Raw genomic sequence first — 24,590 nt, 5'->3', positions numbered from 1 at the left:
TGGTCTTACATAGGCTAACTTTTCCTCTTCTGTGCAGTCATGGGATTCACTACTGCTGTTCGGACATGTAAACTTGCTTTCATTTATTCATGAACTCAGTATTTTTTTCACAGTGCATGTTGTGTACCTTGTGTATGATCAGTGAAACAGGGTTACTGACACCCAAACTGTCATTCTGCAGAGTTTTAATGAAATAGTCGTCATGACAGGTAGTCTGAGTAATAATGTGCTGTTTCCAGTCGTTTACTGTCTTGGTTTTGATCTTATTTAGGTTGTAAAGAATGGTAGTATGTTTTGCTAGCATAATTTGGGGATCTTAATTTAATGTTTTAATGGTTCGTTTGGGGTTGGGTCACACGTCAAACCCTGGGGGAGGGTTTTAAACATGCATCTCGGCTGAAACGAGTCAGTACAATCTGGCAACCCTGGCAGGCGAGGAGAGAGCAGAGCAGAGCAGAGCAACCACCAGGGGAGGGAAAAGCTTGAAAGTTCTCCAGAGAAGCTGGACATAAGCACAGGATATAGCCTCACACACTCGCTTTACATGCCCTTCGACGAAGTGTCCTTTTGCGGCTCCAGTTTTCTGGTGTTTTAGGGTTCCGTGTGTTAGAGATCGGAAAGCACTGTGAACACAGAGAGGAATGGAGCTGTATTGTCTGGAAGCGGACACCGTGGTGCGAGCCCGTCCTGACCCGAACCTCCTCGGCGATGACAGGGTGCTGCAGAGCCTTCTGACCATCGAGGAAAGGTTTCTGCCTCAGTGCTCCTATTTCAAATGCGTACAGAAGGACATCCAGCCTTTCATGCGCAGGATGGTGGCAACCTGGATGCTGGAGGTTTGTGTGTGTGAACTTCAGAGTATTTCCTCAGCAGTGAAAAACAGCCCTATATCACCCCCGGTTCACTGTCAACCTGTAGGTCCTGCGCCGTGAAGGGAAACCAGACAAGCTGTTTTAACGTTTCCGAAAGGACAAGGCCGATTTTTAAGGGCGTTTATTTTAAGAGTCTGTTTTGGATCGGGTTCACGGTTGTGTCGTAGATTTTTGGAGAAGACGACATGATTACAATGAAGGATGAAAAACGAGTTTCTTTAACGTAATAAAATCGATATAACATATCGTTTGTGCAGAAGAGAGTGTCCTGCTTCATAATGTTATTTATTTATTTATTTTTTTGCGATAAATATTTCCATGCACACGTATGCAGTTCAGTGCTTTCCCCTGGTAGCTGCGATCTAAACGCCATGTTGTTTTTTTTCTAGATTCGGTCTGCGTGTCTTTTTTGTATTAAATGTCTTAAAACGTCACAAAACTTTATTAAATGTCACTGGTCAGACAGGTGAATGTCTAAAGTGCATGTTTAGGGGTCTAGATCGTGCGAATTATATTGTGAATATTTTGAAAAATTTCTTCCAAATATGTGTTCGCGGAAGGGCGAGGGCCCAATGCTGCTCCCTAAACCCAGCACCGATCGAAATCGGTGTAGCATAGGAATTAAGTTCAATTATCCCCGAAATCTGTGGTAAATATCAGCGATTTTTGTCGGGAACGTTAGTCGAGGAGTTGGGCTTTATTTTCATGTATTGAATGTTAACATGAAGCTAACTGGTAATTTATACAATTTTTTTGAAGTAATATTTCGGTGCGATGGCGACACTCTCGTCAAGCGCAGTCTGATACTTCTCTTACAAAATTGCGTTTTTATCACAGAAAACATGGATCAGAGTGTTTGGCAATTGTCGGTTATGATGTAAAATGGACTGTTGATCATTTATATGTATAAATTGTGTTCGTGGACAATTTATTTATATTTTTAAATATTTTATGAAAATATGACGAATTAAAAAAAAGCAAAAGCTGTTCCGTAGCCTACTGTGCTGCATGGCTGTGTTTTTGGCTCGGGTGATTGTGACTTGAATTCATTTCTTACTGAATGGACCGAAGGAATTCAGTTCTGTTGACAGAGATGTTAGAAAACCATTTCTAGTCTTTAAAAAAATATGCATTTATAATCTTTTTATTACACTGCAGGGGCAAATGTTGCAGCCGATCAGTTATGTTGCTGTTATCTACATTTTTAATGATTCCTTTCTATCAAAGAGCAAGATATATTTCTTTTTCTTCCTAGATCACACACTTGTTTGGTTTGTGATCAGACTCTCTTTCCTGAGTTGTTTCAATTGAGCAAGATGAACTGTGCACCACGTGTTTCTTCGTCCGGTGAACTCATACTCGTCGCTCTCCTGCCTTTTGCAGGTCTGCGAGGAACAAAAGTGCGAGGAGGAAGTTTTCCCACTGGCTATGAACTACTTGGACAGATTTTTAGCGGTTGTGCCCACCAGAAAGTGTAACCTGCAGTTGCTCGGCGCTGTGTGCATGTTTCTGGCGTCCAAACTGAAAGAGACGCGTCCTCTAACTGCAGAAAAGCTATGTATCTACACTGATAACTCCATCCGACCGCAGGAACTCCTGGTAAGCATTTAAATGCAATGGAGGTATTTGCCTCAGTAGGTGGTTAAAATTTGTTATATAGTTTTTTTATGTTTATTATATTATTTATTATACATGTATTTTTGCATATATATATATATATATATATATATATATATATATATATATATATATATATATGCATTGCTTTTCATTATTTAATGCAAAAAAGATAAAAAAGATAGGCAAAAGCTGTCATGATTTCTGATATACTGTTAGGCTAAAAGTCTAAGATTATGACACAAGATAGACTTGCTGCAATGAAAGAAGCTTTGCAGAGTCTGGCTGGTGAATGCTAGATGCTCTGAAGTGTGATTGTGGTGATGGAGTGGAAGATCTACTGCAGTTGCATTAGCTCTACAGCCACCCACAGGTCTCCATCCCCATCTAGTGGCAAATATGTGAGGCCATGCTATCACTCTGTCAAGATGAGAAGTAATATCTGGTTTTTCAGTTCTGGTCGAGAGACACACACATACACACACACACACAGCTGTTCTATAACATTTGTTAAATTAGATGAGAATATTTATATGCTTATGGATGCTGCACTTACATTTGGGAAGAGTCATGTCATCACTTCATCATCATCATTATCATCATCATCATCATCATGATCATCATAATCATCTCTTCAGGGACTTAAATTATAAATAGTTAACATTAGAATCATGTCCAAATGATGCTGTTGTATGTGTATTTCTGTACAAGTCAGTATGCTTCCAGAAGCCAAGCATCTGAGAGCAACTATGGCAACTCAAGCAACACAAGCTGGCTAAATCCAAATTTCATAATTCCAGAAACATTCTACAGTGATGTGCCATTCTCTCACAGTGTGGTCAAAAAAAAAAGATCTAAACAAGACAGCGTCTTTCTGCTCTGCTGGAGGTCTTTACAGTGCATTGGGAACTTGAAGTGTTGAAGATGTATGCGTGCATGTTTCTCACCACAGGCTCATCAGTTTCTTTCTTTGCGGTGGAAATCGACAGAACTGTGTTGATTCTGGTCAAGGATAACACGATTATGCTGCTGTCAGCAAAATTACACTAAGGACCTTTTTTTTTGTTTTTTTTTTTAAATCCGGTCTAGCTTTCTGCATTGACTCTGGTCTACACAACAAAGATGCAGGAAACAGGAGATCGGCTGTAACAGTCTCATCTTCAAGTTTTGTCTCTGCTGACTTGTACAAACTTCTTGTAAATTAAACCTCACTTGTGGCAGCAGCACCAAAAAGAGGAAGTGGGTATCTAAAGTGTGTTGCAAGCATAACTACTCAGCTCTCAGTTTTGCCTCAGTACAGTGCCAGAAGAAGTTATAGTCGCGATCTCTTCTCCTTCTCTAAACTCAAATGTATTTATTCATTATTCCTTTTTTCGTTGTTGTTGTGTCAACTGTATCTTACAGGTTAGTAAATACATTTAACATGACTGTTGGGATGCTACATGAATAATATTCTCAATTTTTTTTTATTACATTCACATTGTTCTGTAAATGACTAAACACAAAGTCATAAATTCTGATTTGATAAAGAAAGATCAGAGAATTAAAGGCTTAAACATAGTCAAAGTTATTCATTTGTTTTGGACTGACACCTACACTACAGGTATATGTCTTCCCTACCTTGTGTTGATGTAGCGTATTGTCAGTTTTTTCCTTCCTATTTTAGGAGTCCTGAGTTCATCAAAAGCACAACATGACCATCTTCAATGGTATTTCCATAGATTTTCCACAGAAATCCAAATGAATGATTGGATAAACAGCAGTTATGATGGAATAAATCCAGGATGATATTTCTTCTGCTTCTTCCCTGAAAACTATTAATTTTTAAAAAAGCACTGAATGGTAGCCCCTCCATCTTGTTACGATGTGTAGTACTTCTTAGCTGTTTGTCACCCCCAAAAGATCTGAGCTGTTTATACTTGTGAGTAAGTCAAAGAGGTGGCAAGGAAATCATGCATCAGTGATAGCTGGCTGTGCTCTCAATGTGTTCATTCAGAATCCAACTACAGTTCAGTTACAGAGGTGTAGTTCGTAGGGCATCCTGTTGGTCAACTGCACAGAAACGTCATCGGTACTTTGCAGGTCAGGGGATTAAATGGCTAACACAGTGAGCCACCTCATGACTAAGTGCATGTTGTTCACTGATGGAGAAAACCATCATCACTGGAATAAGCGCACAGTCACACAGACTGTTCCTGAAAACCTAATTTTACTCAATTAGTCATTCACTCTCTTGTTACTCTTCCCACTTTAGACTAGAAACTCGCTTTCTGCTGCCCCAAGATAAAAATTGGCACTAGTGACATTATTTCAATGTGCTTGAGAGACCATTTCGGGATGGATAATAAGATCAGTAATCTTCTTTCAAGAGTTAACATTATGCTTTAGTGGTAGTGCCTGTTTGCCATTTGCTTAAGTCTGTTGATGCAAAATTGATCTTTTCTGACAGTTATTGCCCTGAAGTTATGGCTTAATCCATTCATGTTTCCCAAAGGCAGTAATGTCGTTTACATATATGCTGTCTAATAAAAGCTGTGAAAAGAAGTCAAATTATTAGTATGGCAATAAATTTCAATTTAGTATTCATCCTTCTTTGTAAGGATTTGAATGTTTTTTTTGGTTTTTTTTTAGGAAAAAAATGAAGTGCTTTTCAGTCTCTGCTTGTGTGTAACAGGCTTTCATTCTCAGGAGGAAAGTACCTGATGCTGAACAGACACTGTGAGGTCACTGGTGTTGGCATTTTCTTATAGAGCTGAGTGCTGAGTAGCTTAGTAGATTTATGATTAGCCAGGGACAGTAATGTAGCTCTAGCCTGGCTCTACTCTGCTTTCTGGAGTGTGAATACCAGTATATAGTCCAGGGATCAGACACAACATCAAGACTTAATGCCTACCAGTGAAGTCGAGATTTCCAAAATTGCAAGCCATTATGAGGACATAAGTATGAGGCAAATCAATCAGGAGATTGTTTTCCCTGACAGAAAATCTCACACAATGCAATACAATACACCTGTTTATCTTTACCTAGACACTCGTAAACATGTTTTGCTTTGTAGAAGCCGTAGAATGATTAATATTTATCTGTGAGGTTTTTTTTTTAACCTTTTTTAAAATGAATGTAAAAAGGATGGTTATGTCCCCTATGCCCTATCTGGGAATAAGATTTAAGGTTGTTCACATTCACTCAGAGTGGAAAAGAAAATAGCAAAAATGAAATATGAACCAACTTTGACATATCCAGAATCCCTTGGGCCAACAGGCTAGAAAGCCAACTAGCATTTCATCAATTTATATTCCACTTCCAGCAGAACTCAAAATACCAAAGATACTGTACTTTAGATAGACTCTACATTCACCCAATATCCCACATGGCACTTATGACATTTGTTCTGCCTACCTACTTTTACTTAAACACTACCTCGGTATCAAGAACAAACTCTCTCTTTTGTATTCCTTTAGAAAAAATGTTTCTCTTCCTTGCATCTTTGTCTCCTTTCAGGAATGGGAACTGGTGGTTCTTGGTAAATTGAAGTGGAACCTGGCTGCTGTCACTCCTAATGACTTCATTGAACACATAGTGAAGAGGCTGCCGCTGCCTGAGGATAAGCTGGACCTGATCCGCAAGCATGTGCAGACCTTCATTGCCCTGTGTGCAACAGGTAATGGTGTTTCAATGCCCAGAACACTGCATGAATATCACAAGTAGCTCAGTAGACTCTGGCTAATACCATGCCCCAGAACAGTTTCACAGTTCATCAGTTCATACAATTCCTTGTTATTAAAGTTGACGTTCTTTTGGTCAGCATTTTTATTCTCTGTTTCAACATGTCCTAGCTCTTTTCAGTATTCGCTACCATAAATCACAGTTGATGGAAGCTCTTCCCTATTTCATCCCTTAGGTATTTTGCTCTTTAATTACAAGTTTCTCCAGATGTGACAAGACTAAGAATAATAAACTTAAAGATTAAAAAAACTGTATCAGTATTTGAAACCAATAAACACTAGGTAAATGATATGGCATCTGGCATATGCTTTGTATTTGTTTTGTAAATGAGAATGATAAAAAATATTCACTGTCAAGTCAACTAGGTGCTGATATCCTGCGTCAACATGTTGGTGAGTGTTGAAAAATATACTCATCTGCTAATCTTGCAAACCTGAAATGGAATTTCAGTGGAACAGTAGCTATGATAATAGCATTCATGTTGCTTTGGCAAACTGAGAGCAAAATGCCTTATCGTTACCTTCACGTGGAAGTATGTAGATCCAAATCATAGTGTATAATGTCCTTGAATGGTATGATCAAGGGTGGAGGATGAATTGAAGGGAATGGCACTTCAAAGGACAGCTATCTGGTTAAAGCTGTTTCTGTATGCTGGCTACTCTGTGTAGGGACGACTGAATGTCTCTGTTCTTGGCAAGATCAAACATGGAGAAGAGATTGAGGGTGAGAAAAAGTTAGTGGGAGAGCATTGTCCCAGCGGATCCAAACAGCAAAGCATGTCATGTTTTCATATCTCATCCCCACTTCTCACGCCTCCTAGCTGCTCCAGGGCATGACTGTTTTCCCATGTTCAGGAGTCTTTGTGAGGCTGGTTCTCCCAGCCGACTTTATGCTCACACTGCCACAAGAGGTAATGGGACTTTCTCATATTTCCCCTGGGCTCCCACGTCCCTCCCTGGGGTTGCTCATCTCACCAGGAGAATCCCCCACACCTCTTCGCTGAGAAAGCAGCATAGGAACAGGCGAAGAGTGGTGGGAGGAACAGGAGGAGATGACAGGTCTTTAAACATGGCACGTTTGATGTGGGCTCTCCTTTTGCGGATTGTGCAATGGATATTGTAGGTATGTTGTGAAACTACTCTGACAGGAGGCATTGATGATATCCATGGGAACTGGCTTAAATCCCATTAAACACACTTGCTGTCATCCATCACCATCTCACCATCTCTCCCTGAGCCACTAAAGATACTGGAATGTCGATTTTCAGTCCATTTCTCAGTCCTGTTGTGCAAAACTACAGTTGTCCTATGGGGTGCAACAGATGTTTACTTTTTTTTCTAAGCAAAATATCCGTTGACTACTCCTTTGACAATTGACTAAAGGTTTTTCTCCGTACAAATTCAGCTGATTTACATTACAGACTCCGACACATGGACGTTGTCTTACCATATATAATAACAAGAATGAACATGCTTAATTTTAACAGGCCTCATATTAACTATGAAATTGCTACTCAGTATTTCACTTATTTTATTACATTGGCAGCACCATCGCGAAATTATCAAGCCTCTTCCACAAAACATACTATAATTCTAGGCTAACATCGACCTGTTATTGCACATGCCCAAGAAGCCCTTGAGTGCTTTTGGTTTAAATGTTGGTGTGTCTGTGCATCATAGATACTCAAACTTGCGTGTATAGCTTGGTCTGTGCGATACGCTATTTATTCTATGGTGCTAGACATGTGCGTTAGTACCAAGATCCCACAAGATCTCGTGTTCATGCAGGCGGTCATAGCACAGTGAAAAAGCGCATGCATAGAGGTTTGTGCAGTTTCATTTTATAACACGTTTTTTTTTTTTTTTTTGGTTAAGTAAAGGATTCCTTGACTAAAAAAGTCCAAGCTGATGAATTTTTAGAATTGACGCAATCGTTTTTGTCAACTAATTGTTGAGCTCTTAAAGGGTACATTGACCCTGACTGTCTTAATAAGACAAAAATGAGTGTTATAGTTCGCCACAATTTTCTAATAGTTTAGGAACACGATGCAGCTTTAATCTTACTTTCTGTTTTTGTGAGTTCACAAAAAATGGGCATGTACTTTTAAAGACTGCCAGGCTGGTAACTAGATTGTGGTACCCGGAATCTCCCCACTCTTTTGAGACACTAGCATAAATCATATCCTTTGTATCTGAATAAGAAGAAATATAAGAATTATATTTGTTCATTTTTGGGACAGTTGCTGGGATTTGGTCAATGTAGTCTAGTATTAATTAACAATAAATGGAGCATTTCACAGATATTGTCTGGAACAGATATAGGGATAACCCTCTATCAAAACACCCATTTCCACCCCATGAACATTTCCTGAGGATGTAAACCAAGGAGACTCTGGCATTTGCAGCATGATTTCCCTCTCTACTGATTATTCGTCTGCCTTTTATTGTTTGAAAGAGGCTTGAACTACAATTGGTCATTCTGTTCGGAAAATGAATGAAAGTATGATGTTGTTTGTTGACCGATTAGTCATGGCTTCCTATGAGTCTTCTTCCTTTGTATGCTTTGGATAATTTCCAGCATCCATACAGCAGGAAGAACTAAAAACCGAGTATTCACCTAAGAATTTCCTTTTCTCTGTGTCATACAAGTTCTTGCATATTTAACAATTTTCTGATGCTGATCAAAACCACAGTATCCTGCCTGAGTAGCACAATTAATGGTAACTGTTTTCTAAGTTAAGAGAATTCCAAATGCCTCACACATGCTTGCATAGTTTAACTGTATAGGTGGTGATTTTCTCATCTTCTCCCCAAAAATATTTTGAGCGGCTCTCCTGAGCAATAAACCATGAGGGAATTGAGCATGTTTCCTGGTTTTGTGGTTACAAATTCTCCTTCTTCACCTAAGCTGTGTACTTGTCTTATCTGAGAAGTACCCTAGGAAAAAATAAATAGTGGCTGGTGTAGTAAATAGTGCTGGCCTGGAGTGTGTGGGTGTGTGTGTGTCTGTGTGTGTGTGGGGAGAGGTCATCATGGTTAAAACATGATTCTGCCAATTTTGTCATTCCTGTTTCAAGAGGCCCTGCTACCTCCCTTGCTGGCCTGTGTACTGTTGCTCAAGCATCTCAGCAATGGTGCAAGACTGAAGCAAGTTATTACAGGATTTCAACAGTTGAGAAGGAATCCTGTTTTCATTTTGTTTGAGTTACGGTGTCTTGGCTGCCGATAAAAGCATAGACATTGCCTGAGATGCAAACAACAGGAGGACAGTTTTGAGATTTGTCCAAATTCGGTTTTGTTGTATCGATTTACAGTGTGACTTGGCATAAACAGTGAAGACAGGCGTTTAAACTGGACACAGTGTATGAGGATTTCAGAGTAGCCTTTGCAATTAGCAATCAGATTTCTACACATTCATGTTAACTGTGATATAACATGGTCTTAACAGATGGTAGTAGTGTTTAGAATCTGGTCCTCAAAGTGCAAATATTGAAACATTTGCGTTAAAATGCCACCAGTGAATCTTAACAGAGACAGACATACAGTAGCAGCTTTAGCACCTACCACATTTTACAAACCCACAAGTGTCCAAGAATTTACTGTCTGTAAGCTCCCTCACCTACACACATAAGTGGCTTATTCCATTTGACTGCGGGCTGTGGTGGGTAAGGAACTATGATGCCAAATCCAAAAAAGTTGTTTACATTTGACCTTTATCAATCAGGGGAGCCTGGCTGCTCACAATGGGACTTTCTGTAAACGGAACAGCTAATAAGGTATGCAGTTGAATGTAATCCTGGCAGATGATTTATTGCCTTTAAAAAATCATCGCTCTCTGGCTGTTTCTCAACTTTCCGGGTGTTTAATTAATTTACAAGTTAAATGCATATGCAGTGCAACGCACCCACCCAGGAGCTGGCTGTGCTGGTATGATACTGGATACAGTGTGTGGGCAGTGCAAGAAAATGGCTCATTGAAGGAGGTAAGAGGCTGGGAGAGCAGGCCAGCCACCGCTTACAAAGAGCCTTCCATAGCAAGCGTCACTGCTACGTACACTGTTTTTCTCCAAAATGCATATAAATTAAGGTGTGTAAAATACAGCCATTCTTCATCTGTCTGTCTGGTTCAGAAACACAGCAGATGATCCAGCTCTGGCATTGCCATTGTCCTCAACAAACCTATTTTGTTGCAAGTGTGAAAAATCTGATTGCTACATAATATGTGCACATAAACTGCAAACACACATATATAGTTGTCTCTTTTCCTGTCCCTTTTGCAAAAGGAGGAACAGAACCCAAAAAAAGTGATGTAATGTAATCCATATTTCCTTTGCTCTTTTCTCTTGGCTGGAGCTGAAAACCCCTTACTGCCCCAGAAAGACAAGTGCATTTATTTGTCAGTACACAAGATCCACAACAACAGTGTCTGGTTGTGAATGTTAAAAAGGCAATGAAGGGATAGTTCATCAGCCATCATTGAATTTTCTCAAAAAAGAATGAAAAAAATCACCATCAGGGCCATATTGAGGTTTGCTTTGAATACGGTAACATGGTAATGCGATGGCTGCTGGAGTCCACTCTGCGAGCCCAGAGGTGGCCCAGCATCAGAGGAATGGCAGCAGGAGAGGGGGGGTAGGGTCTTTTCTCCTGCCAAAACCTTGTGAGGGTCTGGAAACAGACTAAAGAATGACGTTCAGCGGAATGCACCAGTCCACCCCCCCTCAATTCTCCAGTCAATTCTGGTGGCTCAAATCTGTCACCCCTTCCCCTCCCACCCAACCTCTTCTTCTCACCATCCAACCTTTGTGCAAGCTGTCATTTTGAATTGGAGTCCACAGAGGGGGCTGGATTTTGCATCTCTCAATTGGATGAGATGAGGTGATAACTTTGTGCAGTGAGTCCACACTCACTTGCTCACTGAACTTAACTCATTTAATAAGCTTGAAGATAGAAACCTTTTTAAAAAACAAAAAAACAAACAAACAAACAAACAAAAAAAATCCCCACTAAACTCCTTGGCTGTGTTGTAGCAACAAATGTTAAGCATGTGTGCTGTGGAGTCTGGTAAAGTTCGAGGTCTGACTAATTAAAACTGAAAAATAAGAGCAGAGAAAAGAGTAGTAGAAAAAGAGGAAAGGCATAAATCAATTAAGGAGAGAGAGGGCTCTTTTAATATTTCATCATCTCTTCTTTTTCCTCTCTTGTCATTTCATTTAGTCCCTACTTTTGGGTTGCAACCCGTACACAAGCTGTCTTATTTGCATTATGAATGACAGCGAGAGAGCTAACAAGGTTATTGGTCTTTGTTGTGCACGCCTGTAACCACATGTGGAAGAACGACCTACAGCTGAGAGCATTTGCAGAGCAACATTGGCTCTTTATTCCTTCCTTTCCAAGGGCTGAGGGGCTTTTTTAAGGGAGCACACGATTTACTTAGGAGCTGTTAAAAAACAAACAAAAAAAAAGGCTGGATTGGGGGGGATGGGAAGACTAGAGTTGGTTGAGAGGAGGGTGCTTTTCAACTTCTTTTCAAGTCAAATAAAGCATCATCCTATGTGTTGCAGTTATAATGGTGCGTTTGACTTAACTCGGCAGTCGGAACTCGGAATGGCGTAATTTTCCACATCCATGCGTTTGAGGCTACGTTTACACGACAACGATGTAGTCAAAAACGGAAAAATTTTTCTCTTGCGTTTTCAAAAAGTTTCACGTATACACAACAACATTTTCAAAACGATTTGTGTTTACACATATCCGCGATAACGGCCAAAAACACTGTATTACGTATGCCAGGCCAGTAGTTGGCGCTGTCACCTTGTTTGTTGGTTGTAATATTGGTGAAGTAAATCCACACTTTGCTGAAGAAGCATTAGCAAACTCTTGAGCCCGTATTGGGTGTTTACATGGAGACGATAACGGCGGCGTTTTCCAAAACTTGCACTTTGAAACCCGTTTTCAAAAATATGTGTTTTCAGTCCCCAAAATGCCGTTGTCGTGTAAACGAACAGGCAACTCTCTTACGCCTTGCAGTGCATAGTGTTTTTGCAAGAAATCATAGTAGGTAGACAGCTATTCCACCTTTGATGAGTAAAAGGTTCTTGGTCATGAACTGAAAGTTGTTCGTTCTTTACAGATCATAATGCTCATGTATTTTTATACCTTCACAGACTTCAACTTTGCCATGTATCCTCCATCCATGATTGCCACGGGCAGCGTGGGAGCAGCAATCTGTGGACTGCAGCTCAACAGCACGAACCATGCACTGTGGGGGGACAACCTTACAGAACTGCTCGCTAAGATCACAAACACAGAAGTTGTGAGTATTACAACTTTTACCTAAATGTGTATAGGGATAAATCTATAATCATGCAGTAAAATCTGCAAGGTTTTGTTTATCAGTCAACTCATTTGGGTGAACTAATGGGATGTATAGCAAATTTATAACACACAGTTAAAGGGAGTTTAAGGAGCAGTACTGATAAAAGAATTTGATTACACTGTGTTATAGTTATCTGAACATTTACACAAGCCATGTTTTCCAGTTTCTTTTTATATTTTTTTTAATCAATCTACGATCACCCAGAGCTACATATTTTTGTCGTGTGAAAATTAAGCCATTGGCAAAGCATCAGGCTTTTTTCCTTTCAGTTTTTCACAGGTGTCCCCTAATACCTTCTCTGCTTCTGACACACTCTTATTTGCCCAAAGACATCACATGCCACATGTGTGTGAAGCTCTGTAAATATGGTTATATGTACACTGGAATGATGGGTGTGCAGCAGGAAGGCATCAGGTTAGTTTTGTGTTTGAGAGCTCGATGCAGGCAGAATATTGCAATGCTGCATGGAGAAGCAGGCCTGGAATTGACAGGCAGACATCTATGTGGCCCCGTGGCAGAGTGTACAGTCCAAACACAGCCCATGCTTCAGCTGCAGCAGGAAGGGGGTGCAGGGGTGGACTGGCTTTTGTCAGGGTGGTAGCCTGCTTCAAACCAGGGAGGGAGGCTTTTGAAGGGGGCACATTTGGAAGGGTGATCCAGGGTGCCCGTAACAGTGGTGTTATTTAAAACCAAGAGCTCTAAGATGAGAAGGTCCCTCTTTTGTTTGCTAGCACCATCCTTGAAAAAACATCAATGCGGTACTGTGGTGTGTGTGTGTGTGGGTGAGTTTTTGACCATGGCTCTGAGCGAGGAGATTGCGCTTTCCTCCTTAATGGGCTTGCCTCCAACTTCAATTCAATCTGACATTCAGACACTGAATTACTGGATGTGAAATGGGATTGACCCCAACTGAGAGACTCTGAGGAAAGACTCCAGAGATCTGGGGTGCAGTAGTGGGGCTTATGTAGCATTATGCAAATGACTAATAAAGCCTCACACTTACATCGTCCTATAAAGGACAGCTTAATGATATCCTTTTTCAGGGGACAGAAGTAGCATAGGAAATGGGGTGAGGCGTAGCAAGGAAAAGAAAGGGGAAGGAGTTGATATGGAATGTAAGATCACCACCCAGACGGGCACCTAAAGTGTAATCTGAAGAGGTCAGCCTTCCTCCACAGAGTTCACCACCAGTGGGTAAATGGATGTCGCGCCGGTGTGTCAAGACGCACAACATAGCAGAGGAAAAACAAACAGTCCTTCTGAGTAGTGAACGTTCTCAGTGTATGAGGAGTGTGAGGTCTCAGCCAGCAGAAATGACCTGCCCAGTCCATGATCAACTCTTCACATTCCCAGATGCCAACAAGCCATACCTTTGAAAAACACTGAGGCGGGGGAGAAAGCAGTCTGGATCTTATGGCTTTTTGAGGCCAGGGATTTTTCCCCACGGATAAAATGTGTTTTTTTTTTTTTCTTTTTTGGAGCCACTCTCTTATTTCCTTCCAATGTTATTCGGCCAGCACAAAGACCCCTGATCCATCCTGACACGGGGACAAGTTCCCACATATGATGGTGCCACTCCAAGAGCATGGGTTAACCCGTGAACATAATTTTTAAAGAAAGTCTGAGCAATAATGCTAGCATTGCTTATTGCCATTAGATTTGACCTTACGTTAGCATTTTGCCTGACTTTTCCTTTAGGACCTGATGGTTTTCTCTGGTGTGACAAGGCCTGCAGAGTGATGCAGGATGAGGAGGAGATTACTCAGGGAAAGTACAAGGCTGTGAATGCTCAACAGCTATATGACGCTGCCAGCCATCCAGTCAGGCGTCCTGCTGATACTTGTGGTGTCCAATGCCTGTGGTTTTCACCAGACATGTGACACGGCCAACTAGCCTCATCTAGTCGCTACTGTAGTTTTTGTGTGTGTGTAGCCTGAAGCACATCTGGTACGATGTGTACAGCAGTGGGCTCCAAGCGGCAGGCCAAACCAGGATGGATGAAAATTTGGCTTTAGCAACTCATGCAAACTGTATGGCCTCTCAGAAAGAAGTTAAAGCTTTGAATATTCCATCTGGCATTTGGTGTTTACAGTAAATGTTGTTATTGTAGCTAATGTATACTGTAAATGATGCCTTTTGGCTTGTTGTGTATCTCCAGAGACTCACTGGGAGTTTCATCTGACCGGTAATGTTGATTCCACTGGAATTGAATTAGAGTTTGCATTCAGATATGAATTAGTGGTGTTTCCTGTATGGCTTGGGTCAAGGGCATGGCCCCCCACACTGAACTCCTTTGCCTGTTCTGAAGCTTGGCTACATTGCAAGATTTAAGCTCTGAATTTTGGCTGAATAGACAAGAAGGGGTCACTGGTGAACTTTTGTAGGGGTACATTCATTTGCATTTCTCCTCTCACACAGTGAGAGAATTTTTTGCAGTCATTCTAAATACATAACTGTAAAAGTAGGTGAAATGTCAGTCAAACTGAAGTTTGGCAAGTTTGAACGTACATCTGCTTGAAGTCATAACGGCAAATGATGCTAGTGTGAGTAAAAGTTATTGGGGGGGGGGGGATAACTCATTTTTAGGATATTTTTGGTACGTACAATCATGTGTTAGGACCCTTGGCCTGTTGCAGCAAATGTCTGGGACAACATATTAATCCCTTTCATTTCTCAATCCTCTTTTGGCCCTGTTTTGAACCCAGCAATCTTTTCATTATTCCCCAATAAAAAACACAGGCATCTTTCTCTGAAGCTACCTCAGTGCTTTCTAATATCCATGGTGTCTCTTGTTCTCTTGTTTCTACTATGCTGACTCTCTCCTGTACACATGGTACATAATAAATGGCATGACTATGACTGCTGATGGTTCTAGAATAGAGATGATTGATTTCTAGTTTCTTTTTAACTTGTACAGTCTTGCCCCTCTTTAGTCAAGAGTACTGTAGCAAAAAGCCTTCTCCATGCTGTATGTGTCCACTTCATCCACTTGGATAGCAATTCAGGCAACGTCTATTAACCAGACAAGTTAACAGGTGCTCCACTATGTATCTTCAGTTTCTTTACTATCTGTCTTGGCCTTCAACTTTAAACCCTAAACAGTAGCTGACAGTTGTAAGCACTGTAGGTTTGGTAGCTAGTAAACAAAAGTATTCCATGTTGTAGGTTAGCATTTGTTAGCTAGCATCTTCTTTTTGTATGTGCTATTTCTGTAGGTGCTTTAATATTGTAAATATAACCGAGACTGGGGCAGTCGTGGCCTAATGGATAGAGAGTTGGACTTGCAACCCGAAGGTGAACCTGAAGGTTGTGGGTTCGAGTCTCGGGTCCAGCAGAGATTGTAGGTGGGGGGAGTGAATGACCAGCGCTCTCTCCCACCCTCAATACCACGACTGAGGTGAGACCCTTGAGCAAGGCACCGAACCCCCAACTGCTCCCCGGGCTCCGTAGCAAAAAAGGCTGCCCACTGCTCCGGGTGTGTGTTCACGGTGTGTGTGCGTGCACTTGTATGGGTTAAATGCAGAGCACAAATTCCGAATATGGGTCACCATACTTGGCCACAAGTCACTTCACTCACTCACTTCCTTCCAAGAATTACATACCTTTTAAAATATACCCACTGGCACTCATTAGCTGTAGATTGTATATATTTTTAAGTTAATTTAACTACTACCCAACAGGCTGTGGTTTACGAATCTAAGAATATATACCCGCCTCTCTCCCAGTGTTCCCACGATGGGGACCGGATCCACCGCCACCAAGGATAAAGTGGTTTCTAAAAATTTCTGAATGAATGAATGAATATTTGAATAAAATATGAATTGAACTCTAGGTAACTAGGCCAATGCAATATCTGCTGTTGACTACTTGGTCCAGATAAACACTTTTTTACTAAGAAACTTTGAGCTGTTAAAAAATGTGTCAAATGTCAGTAGCAAAGGAAGAATTCCAGAAGAAAAAAACACACTTTGGCAAAATTTGAGAAAAGAAAAAAAGGAAAAGGAGCAGGAAGAGAGCAAGAGGGAGGGATGGAGAGAGAGAGAGTGAGTAAATATATTACTGGTTAGAATAATTTCATTTATATATATATATATATATATATATATATATATATATATATATATATATATATTCAAAAATATTCTGTCATAAACCTACATAAACCTACTGAGAAACAAAAAAAAAGTTAAACAAACAAACAAAACCCAAACCCCTAAAAACCACCACAATGCACAGGCATTCAAACTGCTAACACAGGGATCCACCTCAACACCTAAGATGAAGACCAGTGCTCTCTAGAGGACGCTACCTCTCTTTAGAGCGAGTCCCAATCTACCAGTAGTCACACACTGAAGTCATTAAAGTTGCTTGAATTTAGCCTGTGGGGCTTGGCTCAGGCTTGCCTATGCCTCTATAAAGAGCAGCGGCACAGAGGGGAATTTCTTTTAAGAAGTCGGGCCTGGCATTTTTGTGGTAAGATACAGGCAGTTCCTTTGCATGTTTTATGCTTTAGTTAATTTTCTCAGTGGAATTTATTTCTTATGACTAATAGCAGTATGTCGCAGTGGGAAGCCAGAGAGACCTCTTTAGGAGGACGGCGGTTGCTTTTCTCCAGAGTGATGCAGACAAATGCACCAGGCGTTACCAAAAAAAAAATAATAATAATCACATTCACTTTCTGACACATACTTTCTCCCTCACTGTCTTCTCTCATCATAAAGTTACAGTATATGGTCAGTTTTGTTTTATATTAGTCATTGACTCTGATGCTTGGACTGGCTTGAGCTAGTAAAAGCGTGTTTCACACACGTATGTATATAGATATATATATGCACTTACCTTGTCAGGGAGTCGTAGCTAACACTGTTTCACACTTCAGCCCATCAGTTTTTAATTAACAGTCAATGTCAAAAGAATGCAGTCTCTTCACAATCAACACATTCTCCACAGGCCCTGCCTCTGGGGCTTCTCACAGAAGAACTCCCACAGATGCCTGGTGTGCCTCAGACCCACAGAGAAGCAAAGCTGAGAGCTGTGAACACTGCAGTTTCCTCTGGCTCCACTAGAGAGCACTGTTTTCATCTTTAGTTAAAAAAAAAAAAAAAAAAAAAAAGTACAGTTTGAATGCTACTAGGTGCTCTTGCCACCATTCAATTTTATCCTCCCCATATGTATTTGTTATTGATTTATGTTAAAGTAAACAAACAGGAAACCCTAGTGAGCTTTTTGTTGTTGTGTGAACATGTCTCACACACATCTTTAGAGTTGTTTTAGATTTTATGCATTTTTCATCCCTGAAGACTATGAGCCATATTCATGGCTTGTGAATGTGTAGTTGTGCCTTTGCTCTTTGAAGCTGCAAGGTGGGCTTGGTGGGACCCCCTCAGGCTGCTTACCCTCTTGTTAAAGAAAGAAAAGAAGAAAAGACGCAATGTCTTTCCACAGGACATGGATGCAATTAACATAGCTTTCATACAGCCTTTGTTTTCACTGTTGTTGTGGCAACTGGTGCTGTGGGTATGTCACTGTGTGTGTGGGTGGGTGAGTGGGTGCACGTGTATGTTTCTCTGCTTGGACTCAATGACTTGGTTGGGGTAAAACCTGTACTGCTCATATAATACCTTTCACCCTATCTTATAAATAAGTGCTCTTATATTGTTATTAATGCTTATGGGAACAGACAAAATAAATTTAAACAGTACTCTCTTCAACTTTTTGGCTAAGATTCTACAGATTCTAGTTTTAAACGCTAGCGTACTCACTGTTTAAAAACTACTGCTAGTCAAGTTTATAGAGACTTGACTGCTAGTAAGCCTCTATTTCATGCTACTACCCTTTTACTTCATCCTGTCTTTTATTTATTAATATTTTCCCAATAGGTTTTTAAAAAGAAATCTAAGGAATACTTAATCCAGTAGTCTTGGTGCTGCTGTCAGAGGACATACTGAAGTAAAATGAACATGTACTAACCTGTAGTCTCTTCATGCTTTAAAAAAAGTGCTGAAAAAAATTGGGGTGTATTAACCCATAATCTGTCGGTTGCTGTGGTTGCAGGACCTGTTGAAGGCATGTCAGGAGCAGATTGAGCGTGTGCTGATGAACAGCCTAAGGGAGGGACGCCGGCAGCAGCACAAGCAGCAGCAACAGGACCAGAACAACCCACGCAACAAAGCCTTGGATGACCAGGACCAGTCCAGCACCCCGACCGATGTACGAGACATCAACTTGTGAGCTCGCGGGAGTGGCGTCTGGATCTAAAGGAAAAAAAAAAACAACAAAAAACAAAAATGACAAAAAAAAAAAAACAGCCCATCAAAAAAGTGCTTGCTAGTCTTTGTAGGTTTTTATTCTATTTTCAAAGGAAGAAAAAATACATTTCAAAAGAAATCAAAGATATTTTAGATACAAAATAGGTATTTTTTAAATGAATTGATACTGATGCAAAAATTTCTATGGTGCCTCAGATTATTAGAAGGGAAACCTATAGTATTTTGCAAACTATTTTTCATTGTATAAACAAAAAAATATATTCAGTTAAAATGAATATTCAGTTATATTCAGTTTTTTTTTTCAGTAGAAAAAAGCTCGAGTTTAAAGAGGCGTTTAAGAAATAGTCAACTTTATAAGACTGGCTTGTAAAGGTACACAAATGGGGCTTTGTTTTTTTCCTGTTTTGTTGTGTTTGAGTTCATGTTCAAAAAGCCTGAGCATGAACACACACAGGGGTGTCATGAAACTGGTTAGTGGAGTCCCCGTTTGGCTGTGTGGTAAAGATGTAAAAGGCCCAGGAATGTTAGGTGGAACAGGTTTGGTAAAAGCCTTACCGCAAGAATGTGATTGATTTCTGTTTCGACAAAAGGTCCTCTGGGTAAAATTTGGTTAAAGACATTTAAATCAATTTGCCAACAAATTATATTATGACTTCAATGTTAAAAAATGATTTAAAAAATGCTTGCATTGACCAAATTGAAACATTTGAAATTTCATAATGCAAATTTCATAATAGTTCGCCCAGTCAAGGGTCACGTCTTGAGAACAGCCTATTATTATTATTATTATTATTAATATTATTATTATTATTATTATTATTACTCAATCAGCAACTTATTGTCTCTCATTTCTCAAAGCATAGAGATGTCAATAAGCTTTTGTCAGGCTGCTTGTGTGTGTATGCATATGTGTTTCTGTATGTGGGTACATGTATGTACGTGCGTGTGTGTGTGTTTGAGAGAGAGACAGAGAGATGTATGTGTGCTTTGTTTGGCGAACTGTCAGCAAGAGTGTGGTTCAAGATGAGACCACACAGTCAGAGGACTAGACAGGGGACAGAGAATAAGTCTACAGTGCTTTTGTTTGCTTTGAAGGGCCACGGGCTATGTGTATCACTGCCTTCTATTCATGCGCTTTTATTTTCTGGCCTGGGACATGAGGACGAACCCTGTCCAGTGCACGAGATTGTGAGGAGGCGAGACAGAGAGAACAGAGGGAGGAGACAGAAGACTACCTTCTTTAAGATGCTCTTATGGTTAAAGGTGTTTTTTTCTACACAAAAGGGTGTGATGCAGAAGGTTGTATTTCATTACAACCTCCTTTGGAGTTTTATGGTTGTATTGTATACAGGCGGTCTTTTTTGTGAGACGCATTATTCGGCTCATTATGAGTTGAAGGAGCCCAGGGCTAGTTTGAGTGTTGATTAAAGAGGTGCTAGAACAGAATTTCACGAGGAGAGCGTGGAGTCTACATGCAGTCGATGAAAGTGCAGGGTGGCATGAGATTCATACGCAGATGAGGAGTATGGTGGTAATTAAGCTGTGTGAGTTTAAGGAGCGATGTATGCTGCTGCTGAGATGGACATACATTGGCATACAGGAGAGGAGGCCAAAGGAGAGGATCAGATGTGGTTCCAGAGATCACATGATAATTTAAGTTCTTTTATATATTTGCTTGTTTGACTGTTAAGTTTGTGTCTTTCTTTTTTTTTTTTTTTTTGGATTACAGACCAGTATCTAAACCAGTTTGATTGACACTGCCAGCTAATTGGTGGGGAAGGTAATACACAGGGAAGCTTAATTGATTAGGGGAAAATTTGTTGATCTGTGCATCTGTAGTTCCTCAGTTTCAACAACGAAGCACTTTGAGCACATACTCCCCTTAAGTCACAGAGAGAAGTTGGGCCATTATTCACATGTCATGTGTATCGCTCCTAAAAAAGGGAGCTGATAAGATATATATTGTTACATCAATGTTAATAATTGCAACATTCCAGCAGAAACAACAATATTAAAATTTCCAAATGTTTGAATTAAGGAAAATGTTTCCCCCAGGTCTCTCTCTTCTTTACTTGAAATTTTGTTTGCTGTTCATTGAAATGTTAATTGGTTTTTATACAGTTGTAAATGGTAAAATAAAACCTTGTAACATCAGTAAGTTGCCCACTCCAGGGCATTCATTTAATTTATACAAAGTGAACTGGCGAAGCTGCTCTATCAGAGAAAAAAATGCCTTGTTTCATATGGTGCCTTAATTCCGTAATTTAGGGAGTGTTGTCCTGTGCCACTGTGCCTTTATCAGATTGCTGAAGTAGCCATCAGTGTCCACTATCTTGTCATCTCCTTTACAAAAGTGCTGCTTCCAAAGGATGGACTGACATGACATTTAGCAAAGGGTCACAACTCTCTGACTATGATTAAGGCAGTGTGCATCAGCAGCACAACACGAACACTTGTGCACAAGTTGCTTAGCTTGCGTTAAAAGAGGGGGTGATTAGGGGCAGTTTAGCTTTGTTTTGATGAGCATAGTCTGTGTTTTTCTGTGGGTGAAGGAGACAGCCTGCTTCATTGTAAGTTTTTTGTATGGATAGAATATTTCCTAGAGGCAATTGGGTTCCATAATTCAGGTTACTCCCACTCTTTCACTAAGACAGCCCATTATCAAGCAATTCTGTTATGGTATCTTGTTTTATCACTCACCCCAGTGCTCTGAAAATGAATTGTAGTACTGTTTTTAGAACTTATGGGTGGGCTTGAGCTTGGATATGGACCGAATTGTTGCTTCTTACGGTTTGATACTGTATTCCAAAGTGAAGAGGGGTAGAAGTGGTTGTGAAGACATCAATCAAGTGTCAATAATTTTATTGAGTTATTGTTTTTTTTTCTCCGCTGCTAAAAAGCTATGATTTTTGTTTCATCTTATACACAAAAATAACATAGTTGTGATGTCACTTGAGTGTGCTGCTATTTTATAAACAATTGTATTATAATTATTTTACTGCTTACAGAATACTTTGAGAATGCAGAAGTAGATGGTAAATAGAAGATCAAGAAATGTAATGAGTATTTGACTGGAAATGCTCTTTGTACAGTATGCCCTGAAAGCATGAATCCTTTCCTTTTTTTTATCTTTGTTTTCCTGCTCTGTTACCTTTTCCTCTCACAGTCTGTAAGTACGGTATGTCTATACCTCAGGTTTACTGGATAAAAGAAAACAAGTCTCTCAGTACCTCATAACTCATCACAGTTTTCTGGGAGCCAATGAAAGACCGCATACAGTGGAGATTCCGATGGGGGGACTTTTTAATAGTCTTCATTAAATGAAGCATGAACAGCATAAGGCTCCCACCTGGACTTTAATCAACCATAGTGGATGGAGGGGGGAACAAAAGTCACCAATGCTTCAATTATGGGTCTAAGAGCTGAGATAAACAGATATTGATATCTTTGTACATACATTTGTGTATAAATTTGGAATTTTATTTTGGAAACAATCTCCAAACACATCTTAACACACATGAAGTCCTACACGAAATGGCAAAATGTTGATGGACTTTCACATGTTAGTGAGTTGCACTTTGCCTTGGCCGTAATAAAACATTTTTTCAGGTGTGCAGAAGGTATTTTCATCAACTGGTGTAGTATGAACTGTGACACCCTGCCAATAGGACAGCCCTCACCACCATATAACTTTATGTGTGTTACAGATTAACCGTTTGAATGTCAACATTTACATGGATTCTGTCTCCTCCCTCCACTATGACCTTGTCATGTACCTCAGTAATGTCTGTTGCACAACCTCTCTCCAATAAATATCTGCTTCAAAGTGTGTGGTGCTATATCTGTCCAATACTGTTCTCTTTAAAAAATTTTCAAAACACATTTTGACTATCCCCTGTGAATCAGGATCTAGGCCTATTGAGGAGCAAAAAAGTAATCTTAATAGTCAGCAATATCAGATGGCTATTTATTTTTGCACCAACAGGGGCTCCTAGGTTTAATAGGTATAATAAATAGTTAGGTAGTCGGCTTTCAAGAAATCAGTTACCAGTGCCCTTTCTCTCCATTGTTGGAGAATATTCCCTATTCCCAAATAAAACCAGGAGACAATATTATTCAGGGTGTCCCAAAAGTCTCGTTGTGCCTTCATCAGTGGACCTTCGTGGACGTCCACTTCTCAGTTGGTCTGCAACACTTCCAATCTTTTTTAATTTGTTAAAAGGTTTGGCAACAGTGTCATGTGTGATGTGCCTGCCATGTTTCCTTTTAAAGTCCAGCACTACCTTGCTACCTGATCCAGCCATGAGAATGGTTTCAATACGTATTTCGTTTGTCAAAGGCATTCTTAAAGGCTATCTGAAAAAAATATATATAATATAAACTAAGTATGAAAAATTTTGGAAGACTTTTTGCTAAAAAGTGTTAATTTCCCCTATGTATGGAGACTTTTGGGACACCCTGTAGATCAAAAGGGAGAAGTTTATTCTTCCTCTGCAGAGTGAGCACACTTCAACAACACAGCGGCAGTGGGTTATCACTTTAGCACCGGATCAAAATACCCGTAGCTCTTTTATAGTGAAGTGTAAACAGTAGAACAATTTCTTATAGGTTACAAAATAATGAATGCTGATAACTGTATAGAAAGTGCGTATACAAGTTTCTACATATTCTTAATTGGAAACAAAAGCTTCAAAAGGTGGTTCACTATACCCTTAAGCAACTAATCTGCACAGGAGCACTCACTGATAAAATCATCATATAAAAACTGTGATTAAAAAGTTAACACAGAAACAAAATTGTCAGACCTCAGTGTAGGCGTGGGTTTCCTCCAGGTTCTCCGGTTTCCTCCCACCTCCCAAAAAACATGCCACTAGGTGGATTTACTACACTTAATTGCCCCGAGATGTGATTGTGTGTGCGTGGTGCCCTTTAATGGATTGGCATCCCATACAGGGAATATTCCCACCTTCCGCTCAGCGTTCCTGGGACAGACTCTGGATCTACGGCAACCCTGACAAGGATAAAGCGATTAAGATGAATGAAGAAAAAAACCAAATGAATAACTTATGAAATCTTTTAGATATAAAGTGGCATATTTGTAATAATAAATTAAATCCTAAAGGGTGTTAATACCCAGACTATATAATTAACTTCTTTCCTACCACTAAACTAATTGACATCAATCATTTTAAGGCTATTGTTTTTTTTTTTTTTTAATTTTCATACTCACAGCTTACCTGACATATTTAATAACCAAAAAAAATTTTGTATAACTGGTTTATGAATTTATGGCGCCATTTTCTCCCAACCGAAACAGCTTTCTTTCACTCACATAAACCAGAAGACCATGTAACGTTAGTTAGCGGCCCAAGTTGGAAAATGCTATTATATAGCACATCATTTATTCCTCAATTTTGATGAAGCAAATAAAAAAAATATGAATAAATGCACTTTAAGGAACTCCATATATGGTTTCAGATTCCACAGCTCGTCACGCGACTCGGCTTTCGCGCCAAAAAGGCAACACGCGCTCGCGCGGTCAGACCGGCACGCGCCAATCAAGCGCTAGAACGAAACCTCCGTCACGGCTGACCGGCACGTGCGGATTACCCCGCAGCCAATCGAGATCCGCAGCGAAATCCGTCGTCAGGGGGCTCACCGGCACGCGCGGAAAATTTTTAGCCAATCAAAACTCAAGACGCAAATCCGTCGCGGCACGCGCACACTAGGCA

At 40.1% G+C, this 24,590-nt stretch overlaps 1 protein-coding gene across 1 annotated transcript; it reads left to right on the top strand.

Moving 5' to 3' along the window:
* Positions 1-375: 375 nt before the first annotated feature.
* ccnd2a (cyclin D2, a) lies at positions 376-22,687 on the top strand. Its single transcript, XM_026946636.3, has 5 exons — positions 376-836; positions 2,256-2,471; positions 5,988-6,147; positions 12,378-12,526; positions 18,644-22,687. Exons 1-5 carry the CDS (start codon positions 642-644, stop codon positions 18,818-18,820), a joined length of 897 nt encoding a protein of 298 aa, XP_026802437.1. The 5' UTR covers positions 376-641; the 3' UTR covers positions 18,821-22,687.
* Positions 22,688-24,590: the final 1,903 nt, after the last annotated feature.

This window comes from Pangasianodon hypophthalmus, chromosome 7 (genome assembly GCF_027358585.1).
Source record: "Pangasianodon hypophthalmus isolate fPanHyp1 chromosome 7, fPanHyp1.pri, whole genome shotgun sequence".
NCBI lineage: Eukaryota > Metazoa > Chordata > Actinopteri > Siluriformes > Pangasiidae > Pangasianodon > Pangasianodon hypophthalmus.
This window is presented reverse-complemented; position numbering and strand designations above follow the sequence as displayed.

Excerpts from the sequence above, each read along its gene's own strand:
- ccnd2a (XM_026946636.3), top strand. The coding sequence starts at position 642 with ATGGAGCTGTATTGTCTGGAAGCGGACACCGTGGTGCGAGCCCGTCCT. Across the intron at positions 837-2,255 it reads TGGCAACCTGGATGCTGGAG|GTCTGCGAGGAACAAAAGTG; the intron begins GTTTGTGTGTGT and ends TGCCTTTTGCAG. Across the intron at positions 12,527-18,643 it reads AGATCACAAACACAGAAGTT|GACCTGTTGAAGGCATGTCA; the intron begins GTGAGTATTACA and ends CTGTGGTTGCAG.